Source organism: Coturnix japonica, chromosome 4, assembly GCF_054131305.1.
Source record: "Coturnix japonica strain WE chromosome 4, WE-NBRP24, whole genome shotgun sequence".
Lineage (NCBI taxonomy): Eukaryota > Metazoa > Chordata > Aves > Galliformes > Phasianidae > Coturnix > Coturnix japonica.
The window spans coordinates 88,982,317-88,995,056 of NC_140666.1; the positions used below are offsets into that span (position 1 = coordinate 88,982,317).

A 12,740-nucleotide genomic window follows, 5' to 3' on the forward strand; every position below is an offset into this window, starting at 1 on the left:
GTAGCCAATTACACACTAGTGCTACATTTAAAATGCAACTACTAGAAAACAAGCCTTAGAGCAGTCACCAACTTCAGAAGACAAAATGAAAGCACATGGTGACCACTAAACCCTAACAAGCACACAGTCGCTAGAAATGGGTACATACGTTGAAGTTTCTCACACATGCAAGTTCCTAAGACCAGGAGCAATCAGCTCTTGGGAAGGACTACAAGGCAAATCCTTTGTAGAGTTGAGGTTGCCACAGCTCTTGCAGAAAAACCAGGTTCTTGGTTGGAAGAGATGCCTCTGAAAGTCTCCAGATCAACCTTCTAATGAAAGCAGGACAGACCAGCTTAGCTACCAATTTGCTCAACCAAGTTTTCAAATCCTTCAAAAGATGGAGATTTGCTTTCTGGGTTGCTGCAGCACTCTTTGCTGAAGACCACCCTCCTAATATTCAGTTTGCACCTTCAAAGCTGCAGTCTGGGGTTACCTCCCCTTGTTATCTGCCACTAATGAACAAGATCTCTGCAAAAGCCCCTCCAACAGTTGCAGGCTGATACACCTGGGTTTTATATAAAAGACAATAAGCAGCTTTAAAAATCACAGCCCCTTTTCAATGCCCTCCATCAATCTCATCCATCTTCACAGAGGCTTTCAATCTATTTTCTAACCTGTTGCTCCATCAGTATTAACCAAGGCAAGAAAAGCTTTTGCTTGTGAAAAACAACTGAAGAACAAGCCCGTACCTTAAACTTTTCTGCATCTACTTACCAGATGACAAGCTTTAGCAGCTCTTTTAATGTGAGAAACAAATCCCTTTTTCTTTGTAAAGGTAATTACTCAAGACAGATGTTAACACATTCAACTCTTGCCTAGCAAGCATGAAGGATAATTGCTTTGTGTGGGGGGGTGGGGGGGTGGGGGGGGAAGAAAGCTTCCAACCTTTATTTACTTTACCTGTGAATAAAAAGCTTTATAAATCTTGGTTTTGGGAAAAAGTGCAATCATCAAAAAGTTGTCTCGGGTATGGAATTCAATTGGTAGATGAGCAAGCAAGGAGCTTTTGAAGTCTACAAAGAGAGTAGCAACAACGCCAGTCGAATCCTAGAAAAGGAAGAAACAAGACAATTTGTAATGAACAGTTATTAAAGTGAGAACAAAGCTTAAAATGTTAAACAGTGCGTACCAAGAAACAAAAGATAAAGTCACAGCTGACACTCATAAAGCTCTTAACGTGTCAGCTTCCATAGGAGTGGTGTGGAACACTAGAATTACTTGCAGCCACTTGCAGAACTTCTCAGTTTCTACCTTGCAGCTATTAGCAATGTCATATACTTTAAAAGAAAGCATCTGAGATTGTGTGTGGATGTTTTTAAGGGTTCAAAGCTTGCAGGAACACACACAAAACACTTCAGTTTTAATATCTATTTCATTTCCTACAAAAGCTAGAATTTGAGGCCTGCTGAAGCATTTACAGCAGAGCCACCTTTATCTCAGAGTCAGAGAATCACCAAAGTTGGAAAAGACCTCTAAGAGCATCCAGTCCAACTGCCCCACCTATGACCAATATTCCCCGCTAAGCCATGTCCCTCAGTTCAACTTCTAAACGTTTCTTGATTACCTCTATATCCATCCATCTCCTTTGATCAAGAGAAGTGGATGAAGAGCTCTCCTTACTGATTTTAAAGGAAAGCCCAAACTGGGGAACATTTACACAAGAATTGGTATCAATTCAGTGACATCTGCAAACAGGCTCTCTACCCTGTGCTGACTTAGGGATTAATTACACCCTTTGCTGACTCAGGGATTAATTATAAAAGTCACCTCTTGAAGTCATTAAGGTTATTGAACAACAATAGAAAGGCATTCTAGGAGAATAATTTCTCTTAAGAGAAAACGGGCCCACAGATCCAGATCTGGATTCTGCAAGGTAATGAAGACTTCATGAAGAGTGACTAAAAGGCAAACTCACACGTTGCAATCTGCATGTGAAATGCCCAATCTAAGTATCACTTCACAGTATTTATTCACTTGATGACTAACGACCAAAACAAATATTGGATTCAGGTACTTATAAGCATCAACACTTGGTCTTAAACAAACTAAGCATTTAGTCTCTAAGATTTATACAATTAGGATGCCTTGCTAAAATTCACTGAGATGCTGAACGTCTATAGAAGAAAAAGAACTAAACTTGGAAGTTTGGAGACTGGGGGGCAGAGTAGCCTGCTGGAATTTTTGTTTTATTTAATATACCCTTTAGGATGGCTGATATTACATTAGAACAGAGCAGAGCGATGCTTCACATCCCAGGAAACCAGAGATTGTGTTTGGCTCTCACAAGATTCTGTGAAGACTGGAAAAGGGTGTTATCTGCTTTCAACCTCCACAGTAGAGCTTTGTGAGCAATCTGCCCTGCCCTGCAGAGCTGGATGTCTATGATCCCCAATGAGTCCAGTAGCGTAGTTGGCAGCTAGGTGCTCATGCTCCCAGAACAGAGAAGCTTACAACACGTTAGAGGCAGAAATACAAACTTTACCAAGTCAGGGAAAGAAGCATCTCACAGGCATCATGAGACAGCTGCTAAGTGACAGTACTTTGCATCACTTCAATTCTTTCTATCTTTTATTTTAATCCAGGCGTTTAATTACCCTCTACTTTCCATCAATGCTGTTCTCGCAATAACTTGAAGAAAAAGCATGCTAACAATTACCCTTCTTCTCCTGACACTTCTCAACATTTAAGCTCTCCACCCTTGCATTACGCCAAGTCAGTTGAACAATAAAATGCTCCCTGTCAAGGTTTAGCTTTACACAAAAATCTGGCACCAGCTCAAGAATGATAGCCAGGCACCATAAATAGCAAGTTTTATGAAAGTGAGTGTCTTGAATCAAACAATAGAAGGAAGGTCAGTGTTAAAATAGCTTCTTAAACTACCACGGGGCAAGCAATACGATGTACAAGACAAGGCAGCTAAGGTAAGAGTCTCTCCACCGTTTTGAATAACACACTTTTATTGTATTTTACTGTTTTCCTCCATTATACGATGAAATGGAGGCTACACAATGCCTTCTGGAGGTCACTAAACAAAGGTGCAAAGCTGCACCTGAAGAATACAGAAATTAAAGGAAACATGAGGGGTGCTTAGGAAACAATAACCTACCCAAATAATCTCTTTTCCATCCAAGAGAAGCAACAGTTAAGGCAGTGTGTCTGCCTTGAAGAGGAAAGCAAAAAGCTGAGCTGTAGTCATTAACCTAACTCTTAATTTCCACAAACTGTTAGCATGGCAAGTTAGCAAACTAAGTAAAGAGATATAAATTGCTCATAGGAATGGCAGAAGTATGTGCCTCACAGTGTGTCTTTTAGCACCATCACTTGGCATGTGCACAGTCACAAGCAGCACAGTCCTTATGTCTCATCTCTCAGCCTGGAAAACACAGAGCAGTCTCTCCCTGCACCCTGTCAGTTACACGACGCCCTACGACATGAGACAGACGCTCTTGTGACCCCTGGAGATAAGGAGCACACTGTCACCAATGTTTGCTTGAAGGTTAAATATCTTTTGAACAGAATGAAGCATTTCACCCTCTGATACAACACAGGATTTCACAGTGCCTTCAGCTCCTCTGCCTGGTCTGTAAGGCCACAAGGTGTTTTACAAATGCTACATCCAGCTTTTTTCATTAAAGAGCAATTTTACACAGTTAAAACATTGTCTATTAACTCACCCTAATAGAAAATCCTCTCTTCTTTAAAGCTTCGCAGACCAATAATTGGCTTAGCTAACCAATGCTAAAGCTACATCCCATAGAACAGCCTGGGTTAAAAAGGAGCACGGTGATCATTTAGTTTCAAACCCTCTGCTACGTGCAGGGTCACCAACCAGCAGCCCAGGCTGCCCACAGCCACATCCAGCCTGGAGATATATTTGGAGATATAAGAGGCAACTGACGTTGAACACTTTGCATCAGTACCCTCAAACTAAGGCAAAAACTCAACTTAAAAGTTTATGATAGAAGGAACATACAAAAACACTCACCCCATCATACAGAGTAATGGAACTGATATGGTCCTTTGAAATGGAAATGCTGCCGTGGTGGGGATCGCAGAACAGAATGCCGTCTGTGAAGAAGTACAATTTGCCTGCAATTTGAATGGGGGAAAAAAAAAGAAGTAACTTAGAGATATATCAAACTCAATTCATGCTTATCTCAAACTCAATGCACGCTGTGCACGCGCTGCCATAAATGCTTTATCACTGCCCTAGATTCACAACAACAGTGTCAGGATGGCCGAGCGGTCTAAGGCGCTGCGTTCAGGTCGCAGTCTCCCCTGGAGGCGTGGGTTCGAATCCCACTTCTGACAAGTTGTTTTCCTCAATGGGTCCCAGCACCCTGCTCTGTTTGAGCACTAGTTGGCCTACAGAACCTCCTCTCTAACGCTATTTATGCTGGAGTTCTGAGACAGCTTTCTGCACCAGCAATTTTCCTGCACGCGACTGATCAAGCTGCAGCCAAGGAGACAGAACTCATTTATCTCCTTTTTTTCATGTCAGTCTTACAGACTGATTTCTAGCAGCTGGAAAGACAAGCAGCAGCAAGGCTCAACAGCTTCATGGATAAAAAGCCGGCTCCATCAAGGCCCTAGAAACTGATATAGCAAATAGCTCGTGTCTGGCTGGCATAGGGAGGATGTAGGAATAAGTTAGGGCTGCTCACTGGATGTCTTCTACCAGTGCTACACTGCATTAAAAGCAGGATCGCATCCCATAAAGGGAAGCACATGATACAGCCAAATGGAAAGGTTATCTCATTTGATAGAGCAGCACCATTCAGAGCTATGCTCTAAGAAAAAGCAAAGCTGAGCAGCAGAGCAGCTACAAGATAACTTGACTGTACACCCAGCTCAATCTATCAAAGAGCAGTTAGGAGAAACAATGAAGAATTAGACCATTTTTCTCTTGAAATGGTAACTCTGAGCTGTTCAAAACAGTTTTTTTGTTGTTGCTGTTTTTGTTATTATTAAGCCATAACATCGAGAAGAGCTTGATACGACTCGAGTCACAATGTTTAGGTAGCGATTCTATCAGTCACCTAAGTAGCAGAGTCTGTCGGCTATAAACACAGCTGTTTTAGAGTGAAGCTTTCAGTTAACGCTAAAGCTGCATTGGAAAGATGACTAATATAACACACTGTTATTCCAAGTAGGGCAATACTACCAACATAAATTCAAGATCTAAGTTCAGGGCAAGTAAAATGGAGACAAAGCTCAGGTGTCGACAAATCCACCATGTTATTCAAGACACCAGAAAGCTGCATGTAATGAAAACGATGGGGAGAGGGAGAAGAAAGGCAAAATCCAGCACTTGGGATAGTGATTTTTATCAGATCTCATTGAACATCACAGGCTGTGTATTCTATGAGGAAAACAGGCAGAGAAACCAGATTTAGTTCTTTCATGGAAGCGTTTTCCTTTTTTAAGATAGGAAGCCAAAAAGAACAGTAATTAATCCAAACTAATAGGGCCTCTTCTAACACTAAAGGCAGTCAAAGGAACAACTTGGTGTGCTATGTATGTATTTTTCATGAGTCATCAATCACAGAAGCGACAGCTTAATTGGGAAGAGTGATTGACTCACCCTGCAAAAACACAGCATGGATGTATTAACATGACAAAGAAAAGGGTTAACAGCCTGCTTTTTTTTTTACATGACTTTTCATGGTGATGTAAAGCTTATTATAGCAAGGCACAATGGTAGAGAGATGTGTGCCCGTGCCAGCACCTTTTTCCACCTAACCTTTCCTATCTACATGGCTGCAACCCCAGCAGGGCTCCAACAGGAGCAGAGCAAACTGCACTGCACATGAAAGGGAATGGCATCGAGTTGATTTTCACTTGACACCTAAGGAAATATCTCGCTTGTTGAAGTGTTACACAACGGTCTTTCTATCACCTACTTATAACCCTCCACCCCAAGAGTTATGGAAACATTTCAGTTAAATGTACCAAAAAAAGGGGTAAAAGTCCACAGCTCGAGTGGGGCAGACAGTACTCACAAAGCAAAAATTCACTGTTCAGCCTTCTGATTTTACTGAGTGAGCCTGCACAGCCAGCAGTGGGCTGCAAAACTGCTAAGTATGTTATTCTGCATTAACCTTCCCCCTTAAAATGCTTAGAGTGAAAAATCAATCCTGTCATGTGAAAACTGCTGTTTAATTGCCTCGTGTGTCATTTATCCTCAGCACTCACCTTCTGTAGTTTTTCTCACTTTCATTTCTGTAGCTGAGTATTTTCTCCCAAAGACTGTCAGCTTATACTAAGCACTTTGATTTCAAATAGTAGTCACTGTTACAACTGCTGTACATCCACACTGTGACAGCAGTACCTTCTCTGGACAGAGGAACATAGGAGTGTTATGCCCTAATATACCACAAATCAAAACATTTATTCTGCTCTGAGTTTTCTGAGAGCAAAGCCAGGGATATTAAAGCAATGAATGTGAAGAGAGGGCAAATCCAGTTCTTCAGAGTTGTCTTTAGTCATATTATTGGGATATTTCTACTTCTTAAAGAAAAAGGTACGCTGTGTTCAAGCCTGGGTTGGATGGGGCCCTGAGAAACCTGGTCTGGTATTACATGTGGAGCTTGTTGGTGGTGGGGGGTTGGAGCTTCATGATTCTTGGGGTCCCTTCCAAGCCAATCTATTCTATGCTACAAACAGACACCAGATTTGTGAATCCCAACATGTGTGCATCACTCATACTTCAAAACACACCAAAAAGTGGGCTGGTGCTGCAGGCAACTAAAAACCACACTCACCTTCTGCAGGCATGGCCTGTGGGTTGCTAGAATAAATATAAGCTCCATCATCTCCAGTAAGTAAAGTGCCCAGAAAAGATTTGTCTTCCTAAACAGGAAAAACAAACAGTAATATCAAAGACCGCATCACGGAGTAGAACTCAGATAGAAATATTTTCTTATGGTTTTACTTCAAGAACTTTTAAACAGCAGCTGTCAGAACTTTGCGAGAGCAGTAAAAGACACAGCATGTCAAGAGCTTAATTTCTAAAAGCACCACCCGGGGCCATTTGGTTTTGCCAATAGCTATTAACTTGCAAGTTATTGTCACAACCACAAGGCAAAGCTTTTTGTTTTTAGATTGTCAATCTACTGAACTTAAAGTATACGCTACAAGAAAATAAATCTATTTGTAATGAAGATTCTTGGAAGCCGCAAATTAAACCAGAAATGTGAAACTTGTGTGGTTTAAGATGTTCCCAGATCCTAAATTCTTTTATTTTTCATACTGCTTGAAGTGTTTTCCTTTAGACATTTTAGCATCCTAATTAAGTTATAAGAAAGTTGCATGTAGAGCGGCACTGAGGTTTGGTTTTGTCGTCATTCTTCTTTTGGAACACAAGAAGCCCATGGGTAATGCTTAGCGAGACTCCCATGCAATCTCAGCCTTACTAAATCTTTGTGCTCTTGTGTTTTGTCATCCCTTCAATGAAAGCAAACCACCAACCTGTACATATGATATATTTACTTCTTCTGTAGGTCAGGGTTTGAAAAGCACAAGATAGAACAGACAGCTCTGACATAGAAGAGGAATAAGCTGCATGCTTGATGCCAACTTTACTAGCAAAGTTTCTAGAATATCAGTTCTTGAGAAAAGTAATCTCATTAATTTAACTGAAGTGTTTAATTTTACCTTCAATATTAGCTGGGCCTTTTCAGACAGTTTCACATCGCTATCTTCGACCTGTAGCCAGAAAACATTCCCATTTGCACAGTAAGTAGATAAAGTCGGGTTAATTTAAAATGCAAAGCATTTAAGAAGGTTCAGGGGAAAACAAGAACCAAAGTTAAAAGTCCAGAGACCAAACTGCTTCAAAGACAGCCCTGTGATTTTCAATACCACAGGACTGAAGTAGTTCTTTGAGATATATTCAAGGGGATATTCCCCATTAAATTCTCCCACGTGGACTAAAATTGTGTTGCACAGACACACAGGAGATCATCCTATTCAGTCTTTTTAAACACACTATTATTAAAGTGGTTCAGAAGTAGGGATTGCCAACATGGTGTCATCCATCTTCTGAACATTCATAATGTCAGAGGAAATATCTCTCTAGAAGTTCCTACAGTAGAGATCAAAAAGCAGACCTTGAGGTAGAGGCAGACACTTAATTGACCTTAAGTGCCCCCACAATAAGCAGATTTCTCTTAAGTTACACCTTTTTGCCTTCGCACGGCTCAGAATTGAAGCAGTGGTGAAAAGAAAAGGATTTAAACTTGGAATGAGTGGAAACAGCAGCCTGTGATTCTATGATTCTGTTTCCACTTAGAAGTTACACGCTCTTTATCCAAACATAAAAACCAAAGCATCACAGAATTCTGTTTCAATGCATGGGTTCTATACATTCCCCTCCATATATCCATACATTTAAAACGAGTTTTCAGTTGTCAATTCGTATTTACAGACAAAAATTGGAACAAGTTTTTGCATACTGACCAGCCAAGATGCGTATCGCGGGATAGCTGCGGTCAGTATTATGTGGCTGGTTTCTGATTTAATACTGCCATCTGCAGGGAAGTAAATGGAAAGCAGAGTAGTATACACCGTCCATATACTTCAGACTGTTTAATGTTAACAACTGGAAATTCCTCTGTAGAACACAAATTTCCTCATTATGACTCATTTTGTAAATGAGGTTTTCCCAGTGGAGCAGCTCCCAGTCTTCCTGTGTAGTAACACAACCAGAACCACTATACGATACCAAAAGGAACCCTGGTGTACCTCTTACCACAGGCAGCTTTTCAGCTATTAGCTACCCCTTTCTAGCTCACAGTATGACCTAAGATACAGGTTTTCCTTCCCAATTCCTGCCTGCAATCCATCCCAAACTGCAGTCAAAGACTTCTATTTGAAGATGGACTACACAGTTCTAACCAATATATTCATAATAGTAGTTTTTCAACATGATATGCTTCTTCCTCTGCTCCCTTTCCTACCAAAGGCATCCCATCTCACACAGTTAAAAACCTCAGAGCATATCCGGATACAAGAATTCATAGATGTTATCCAGACTACCTTAATAACTATGCTTCTCTGAGAGGGGTAAACAGACTGAGAAACACACACTTGGTAAAGCTAACACTCAATGCTCTGTATTTTAAACCAAGATTATTCCAAAACCAAGTGAGGGAGTATGACTGTTTACGAGGATGGACAGCGATAGGACAAGGGGGGATGGTTTGAAACTGAGACAGGGGAAGCTTAGGTTAGATATTAGGAGGAAGATTTTCACCCAGAGGGTGGTGACACATTGGAACAGGTGGCCCAAGGAGGCTGTGGATGCCCCATCCCTGCAGGCATTCAAGGCCAGGCTGGATGTGGCTCTGGGCAGCCTGGTCTGCTGGTTGGCAACCCTGCACATGGCAGAGGGGTTGAAACCAAATGATCATTGTGGTCCTTTTCAACCCAGGCCATTCTGTGACCATATCACTTTGTTTCATTTTAGCCTCCCAGCAAAAAGCAAGTGAAATTAAAGCATATCGTATAAGAGTGTAACAGAGTGATGAAAGTGAGCCACAACAAAAAACATTCACTGAGACTGAAGGAAATTCGGGAAGGTTACTACACTTGGATTCTGTCACCCCAGCCCTATCACAGGACAAGGCAGCTACAAAACCAAAGACATTTCAGTGAGCTCAGAGAAACTGACTTGACAAAAGACAATCATTACTACAAGCTAAAACATTTAGATCTTTTAATTAACATCCATCAGAAGCCACTTTGCTACTCCTCAGCAAGAAAGATCAGAGTATGACAATGTCAACATTAAAATTCAAACTACTTACCTTTCTCTTTTACTTGTATCTGTGATGTTAGGAATGACTCTGAAAAGACAACAGATCCCAAGCACCCTCTTCCTGTGAGCAAGTCTGGAATGTCAAACACCATCATAGACGCCTGTAGCAATCAAACAGTTGGACAGGAAAGGAAGAGAAAGCAGAACTTGAAATATTTCAAGGGAAGCAGCAGATCCTGTGTATTTTTTACTTCCTTCAACACAACGCTTTTATTTTGAAATGGAAAGATAGAGATTTTAACTGTATGTTAACATTTTAATCCAAATTACACCATCTGACTTCACATTCAAAGTCCATCTTATCTCAGGATCAGCATCTCAAATTATCTCCACCCAGAAGAGCCACTCAAGCTCTGTTTTCTAATAGAAATGTATAAGGCAGATATTAAACAGCTTACTTACTGTTTTAATCAAACTCAGGCTATCCTCATTATTTAACGGAGTAACTCTAGAACAAAAAGGATAATTAAACATTTTATGACTGATCATTTTGAGTGACTTTATGACAGACAGAAAAGCTGTTTCATCTTAACATATGCTCTTATTTGTGTAGGCCATTTTAGTTAATTAGACAATATGAGGATCAAAAAGCACAACCTTGTAAGGTTAAACAAGTTAAAAGCACTATTTTAAATGGAAACTCATGATGTGCTCGTGCTGCTTCTACTGATTAATGGAGTTAATAAAAATATTCTGCTCACTTGTTTAATTATTTTTAAGATGTTTCTAAGATTTGATGGGCTTGGATATAGCAACGCATTCAACTGACTCCAACAAAAAAGCAATTGGGGCAGCTGGTACAAAATAATCAACTGCAATGGTTTTTCAGTCTCCAAAAAGGAACAATGAACTCATTGGATTAAACAAAACCCACAAACTTAGTCTATTAAGACACTCATTAATAACAAGAAATGATACAAACCTTCCGTGATTATTCACAGCCTGAATTTGAAAAGCAACTTTGGAGCTGTAGAACAAAAAGCAGTAACAGATTAACAATTGCTGGAGTGACTAAATAAACAAAGTACTTATCATGATTGTAAAAGGTTTTGAACGCATTAGGAAGCCTCAAAATTCACCAATCATGCAAATTTAATTAACATTGTGTCTATTTTTTTCCCCCCCAAAGAAGCTAGCACACACAATTTGTAGATCAACAAGCACTTGAAAATCCTTACCGCAATGCAGCTTTCATTTGTGTTAGATGCAGGCTGTCCATCACAGACATCAGCATCTGCTCTGCTGCCTCCTTGGCCTGAAAAAAGGAAATTGGGAATAAAACACCTTTTCCTGTGCTTCAACGTTCCAGCAACTGCAAGAGCACCTATAAGATACACAGAGACCACACAGCAAGCAATAATACACAGAAGCACCCAGAGAAATTTGTTCACAACTCTAATTTTTCTCACTATAAAGTAAGGAAAACTCATGAAAGATGAAAAACAACTGTAAAATAGTAAGATACTCTGATGTTTCTCTAACAGAAAGCCTGGTTGGAAGCCACAATATTAACCTTAATTATGTTATTATGCAGCTGATTGAAATGTTTCGTGAAATATTTTGGGGACGGGGGGGTGTTTGCATGTAATCTTACATTGCAAGTAATCCAAATCAACAATGACAACATACAGAATCAGTGCTTCATTTACCTTGGATTCAGTGGAAGTTTTAGCATAGCACTCAATGCCAGCAAGCACAGCCTCTACAACAGCAGTATATATTTGCGACAACAGCATACTGAAGAGAAATACAAACACAGCATTTACTAGATGGATAGAATTTGGTTTCTTCCACTGTTCAAAAGGAACATTTTTATATAGTGTTAGCAGTCTTTCAGTACAGGGGGACTGTAAAAAAGGAGGGGGCAGACTCTTTAGCAGGGTCTGTTGTGATAGGACACGGGGAAACGGTTTCAAACAAGAAAAGGGGAGATTTAGACTGGATATAATGAAAAAGTTCCTTCCTAAAAGGGCAGTGAAGCACTGGCACAGGTTGTCTAGAGAGGTGGTAGACATCCCATCCCTGGAGACAGCCAAGATCAGACTGGACAGGGCTCTGAACACCTGATAGAGATGTAGGTGGCCCTGTTCACTGCAAGGGACTTGGACCAGCTGACTTCTAGAGGTCCCTTCCAACTCACACTCAGTCACTTAATGATTCTCCAATTCCTCTTAACACACAACTCCTTCATGTGGAAACAGTCCTCATTCAAATGATTATAGATGCAGCTTGTGCTAAATATCTCAGCTTGAAGAAAAAAAATGAGCAAAAACTGGTATTGCTCAAAGTGTAGAATATCTTGACAAGAAACCCTTGGCAAAAACGTAGCCCTGCTCTCATCAGTCGAGGAAAAAAGACGTCTTCTTCTTGACTTCCACTGGGATTGTGTTGAAGATCACACCATAAATATTCAAACAAAATAGAATGGTAGCCCCACATTCTGCAAAAACCAGACTGGTAAATAGAAGGAACCAACTTTGGAGACTGTCTCCTTCTGGAGATTGTCAAGCAAAAGACAAATCTACAATGAGCCAGTCACCACCTTTAGAGAACATCTAAAGCAGGCTTAGGCCAATTCTCTTTGGAGCGAATACTACACTGAACTAAATAAAGATTATGTGAACCCAACTAAGAACCATCGGCCCCTTGTCTTGCAGCTAAGCTGAAAGAGCATCAGCTTTTTGTCTTGGTTCCAAATTGGAAAAGAAAGATGAAGAGGTCAACAACACATCCCTACTTCTGCTAACCTATACTCTTCTGCAACTGCTATGAGGGAAGGATGGAGGGGGAAAAGAAAGAAAACAATACAGCATTTAAGCCTATGCAAAGCATTTCTGAAGGATGGGAAAAAAGCACCTGAAGCTCCCAAGCATGACCC

General features: G+C 40.5%; 1 protein-coding gene and 1 non-coding gene across 5 annotated transcripts in view; one reads left to right on the forward strand and one right to left on the reverse strand.

The window, feature by feature from the left end:
* Nucleotides 1–12,740, reverse strand: part of DNAAF9 (dynein axonemal assembly factor 9) — a 59,952-nt gene that overhangs the window by 23,837 nt on the left and 23,375 nt on the right. For 2 of the 4 annotated variants that reach the window (XM_015862980.3, XM_015862981.3), the window contains exons 13-22: nucleotides 11,512–11,599; nucleotides 11,041–11,117; nucleotides 10,785–10,829; nucleotides 10,265–10,310; nucleotides 9,852–9,963; nucleotides 8,503–8,573; nucleotides 7,699–7,749; nucleotides 6,807–6,894; nucleotides 4,028–4,131; nucleotides 943–1,089 (exon numbers count right to left, since the gene is read on the reverse strand). In XM_015862980.3, coding sequence (XP_015718466.2) covers nucleotides 943–1,089; nucleotides 4,028–4,131; nucleotides 6,807–6,894; nucleotides 7,699–7,749; nucleotides 8,503–8,573; nucleotides 9,852–9,963; nucleotides 10,265–10,310; nucleotides 10,785–10,829; nucleotides 11,041–11,117; nucleotides 11,512–11,599 — 829 coding nt within the window. The remainder of the gene's footprint in view (nucleotides 1–942; nucleotides 1,090–4,027; nucleotides 4,132–6,806; nucleotides 6,895–7,698; nucleotides 7,750–8,502; nucleotides 8,574–9,851; nucleotides 9,964–10,264; nucleotides 10,311–10,784; nucleotides 10,830–11,040; nucleotides 11,118–11,511; nucleotides 11,600–12,740) is intronic. The other 2 variants (XM_085545910.1, XM_085545909.1) reach the window with 2 other exon arrangements.
* TRNAL-CAG (transfer RNA leucine (anticodon CAG)) lies at nucleotides 4,271–4,353 on the forward strand. Its single transcript has one exon. It is a non-coding gene; the product is annotated as a tRNA-Leu (tRNA).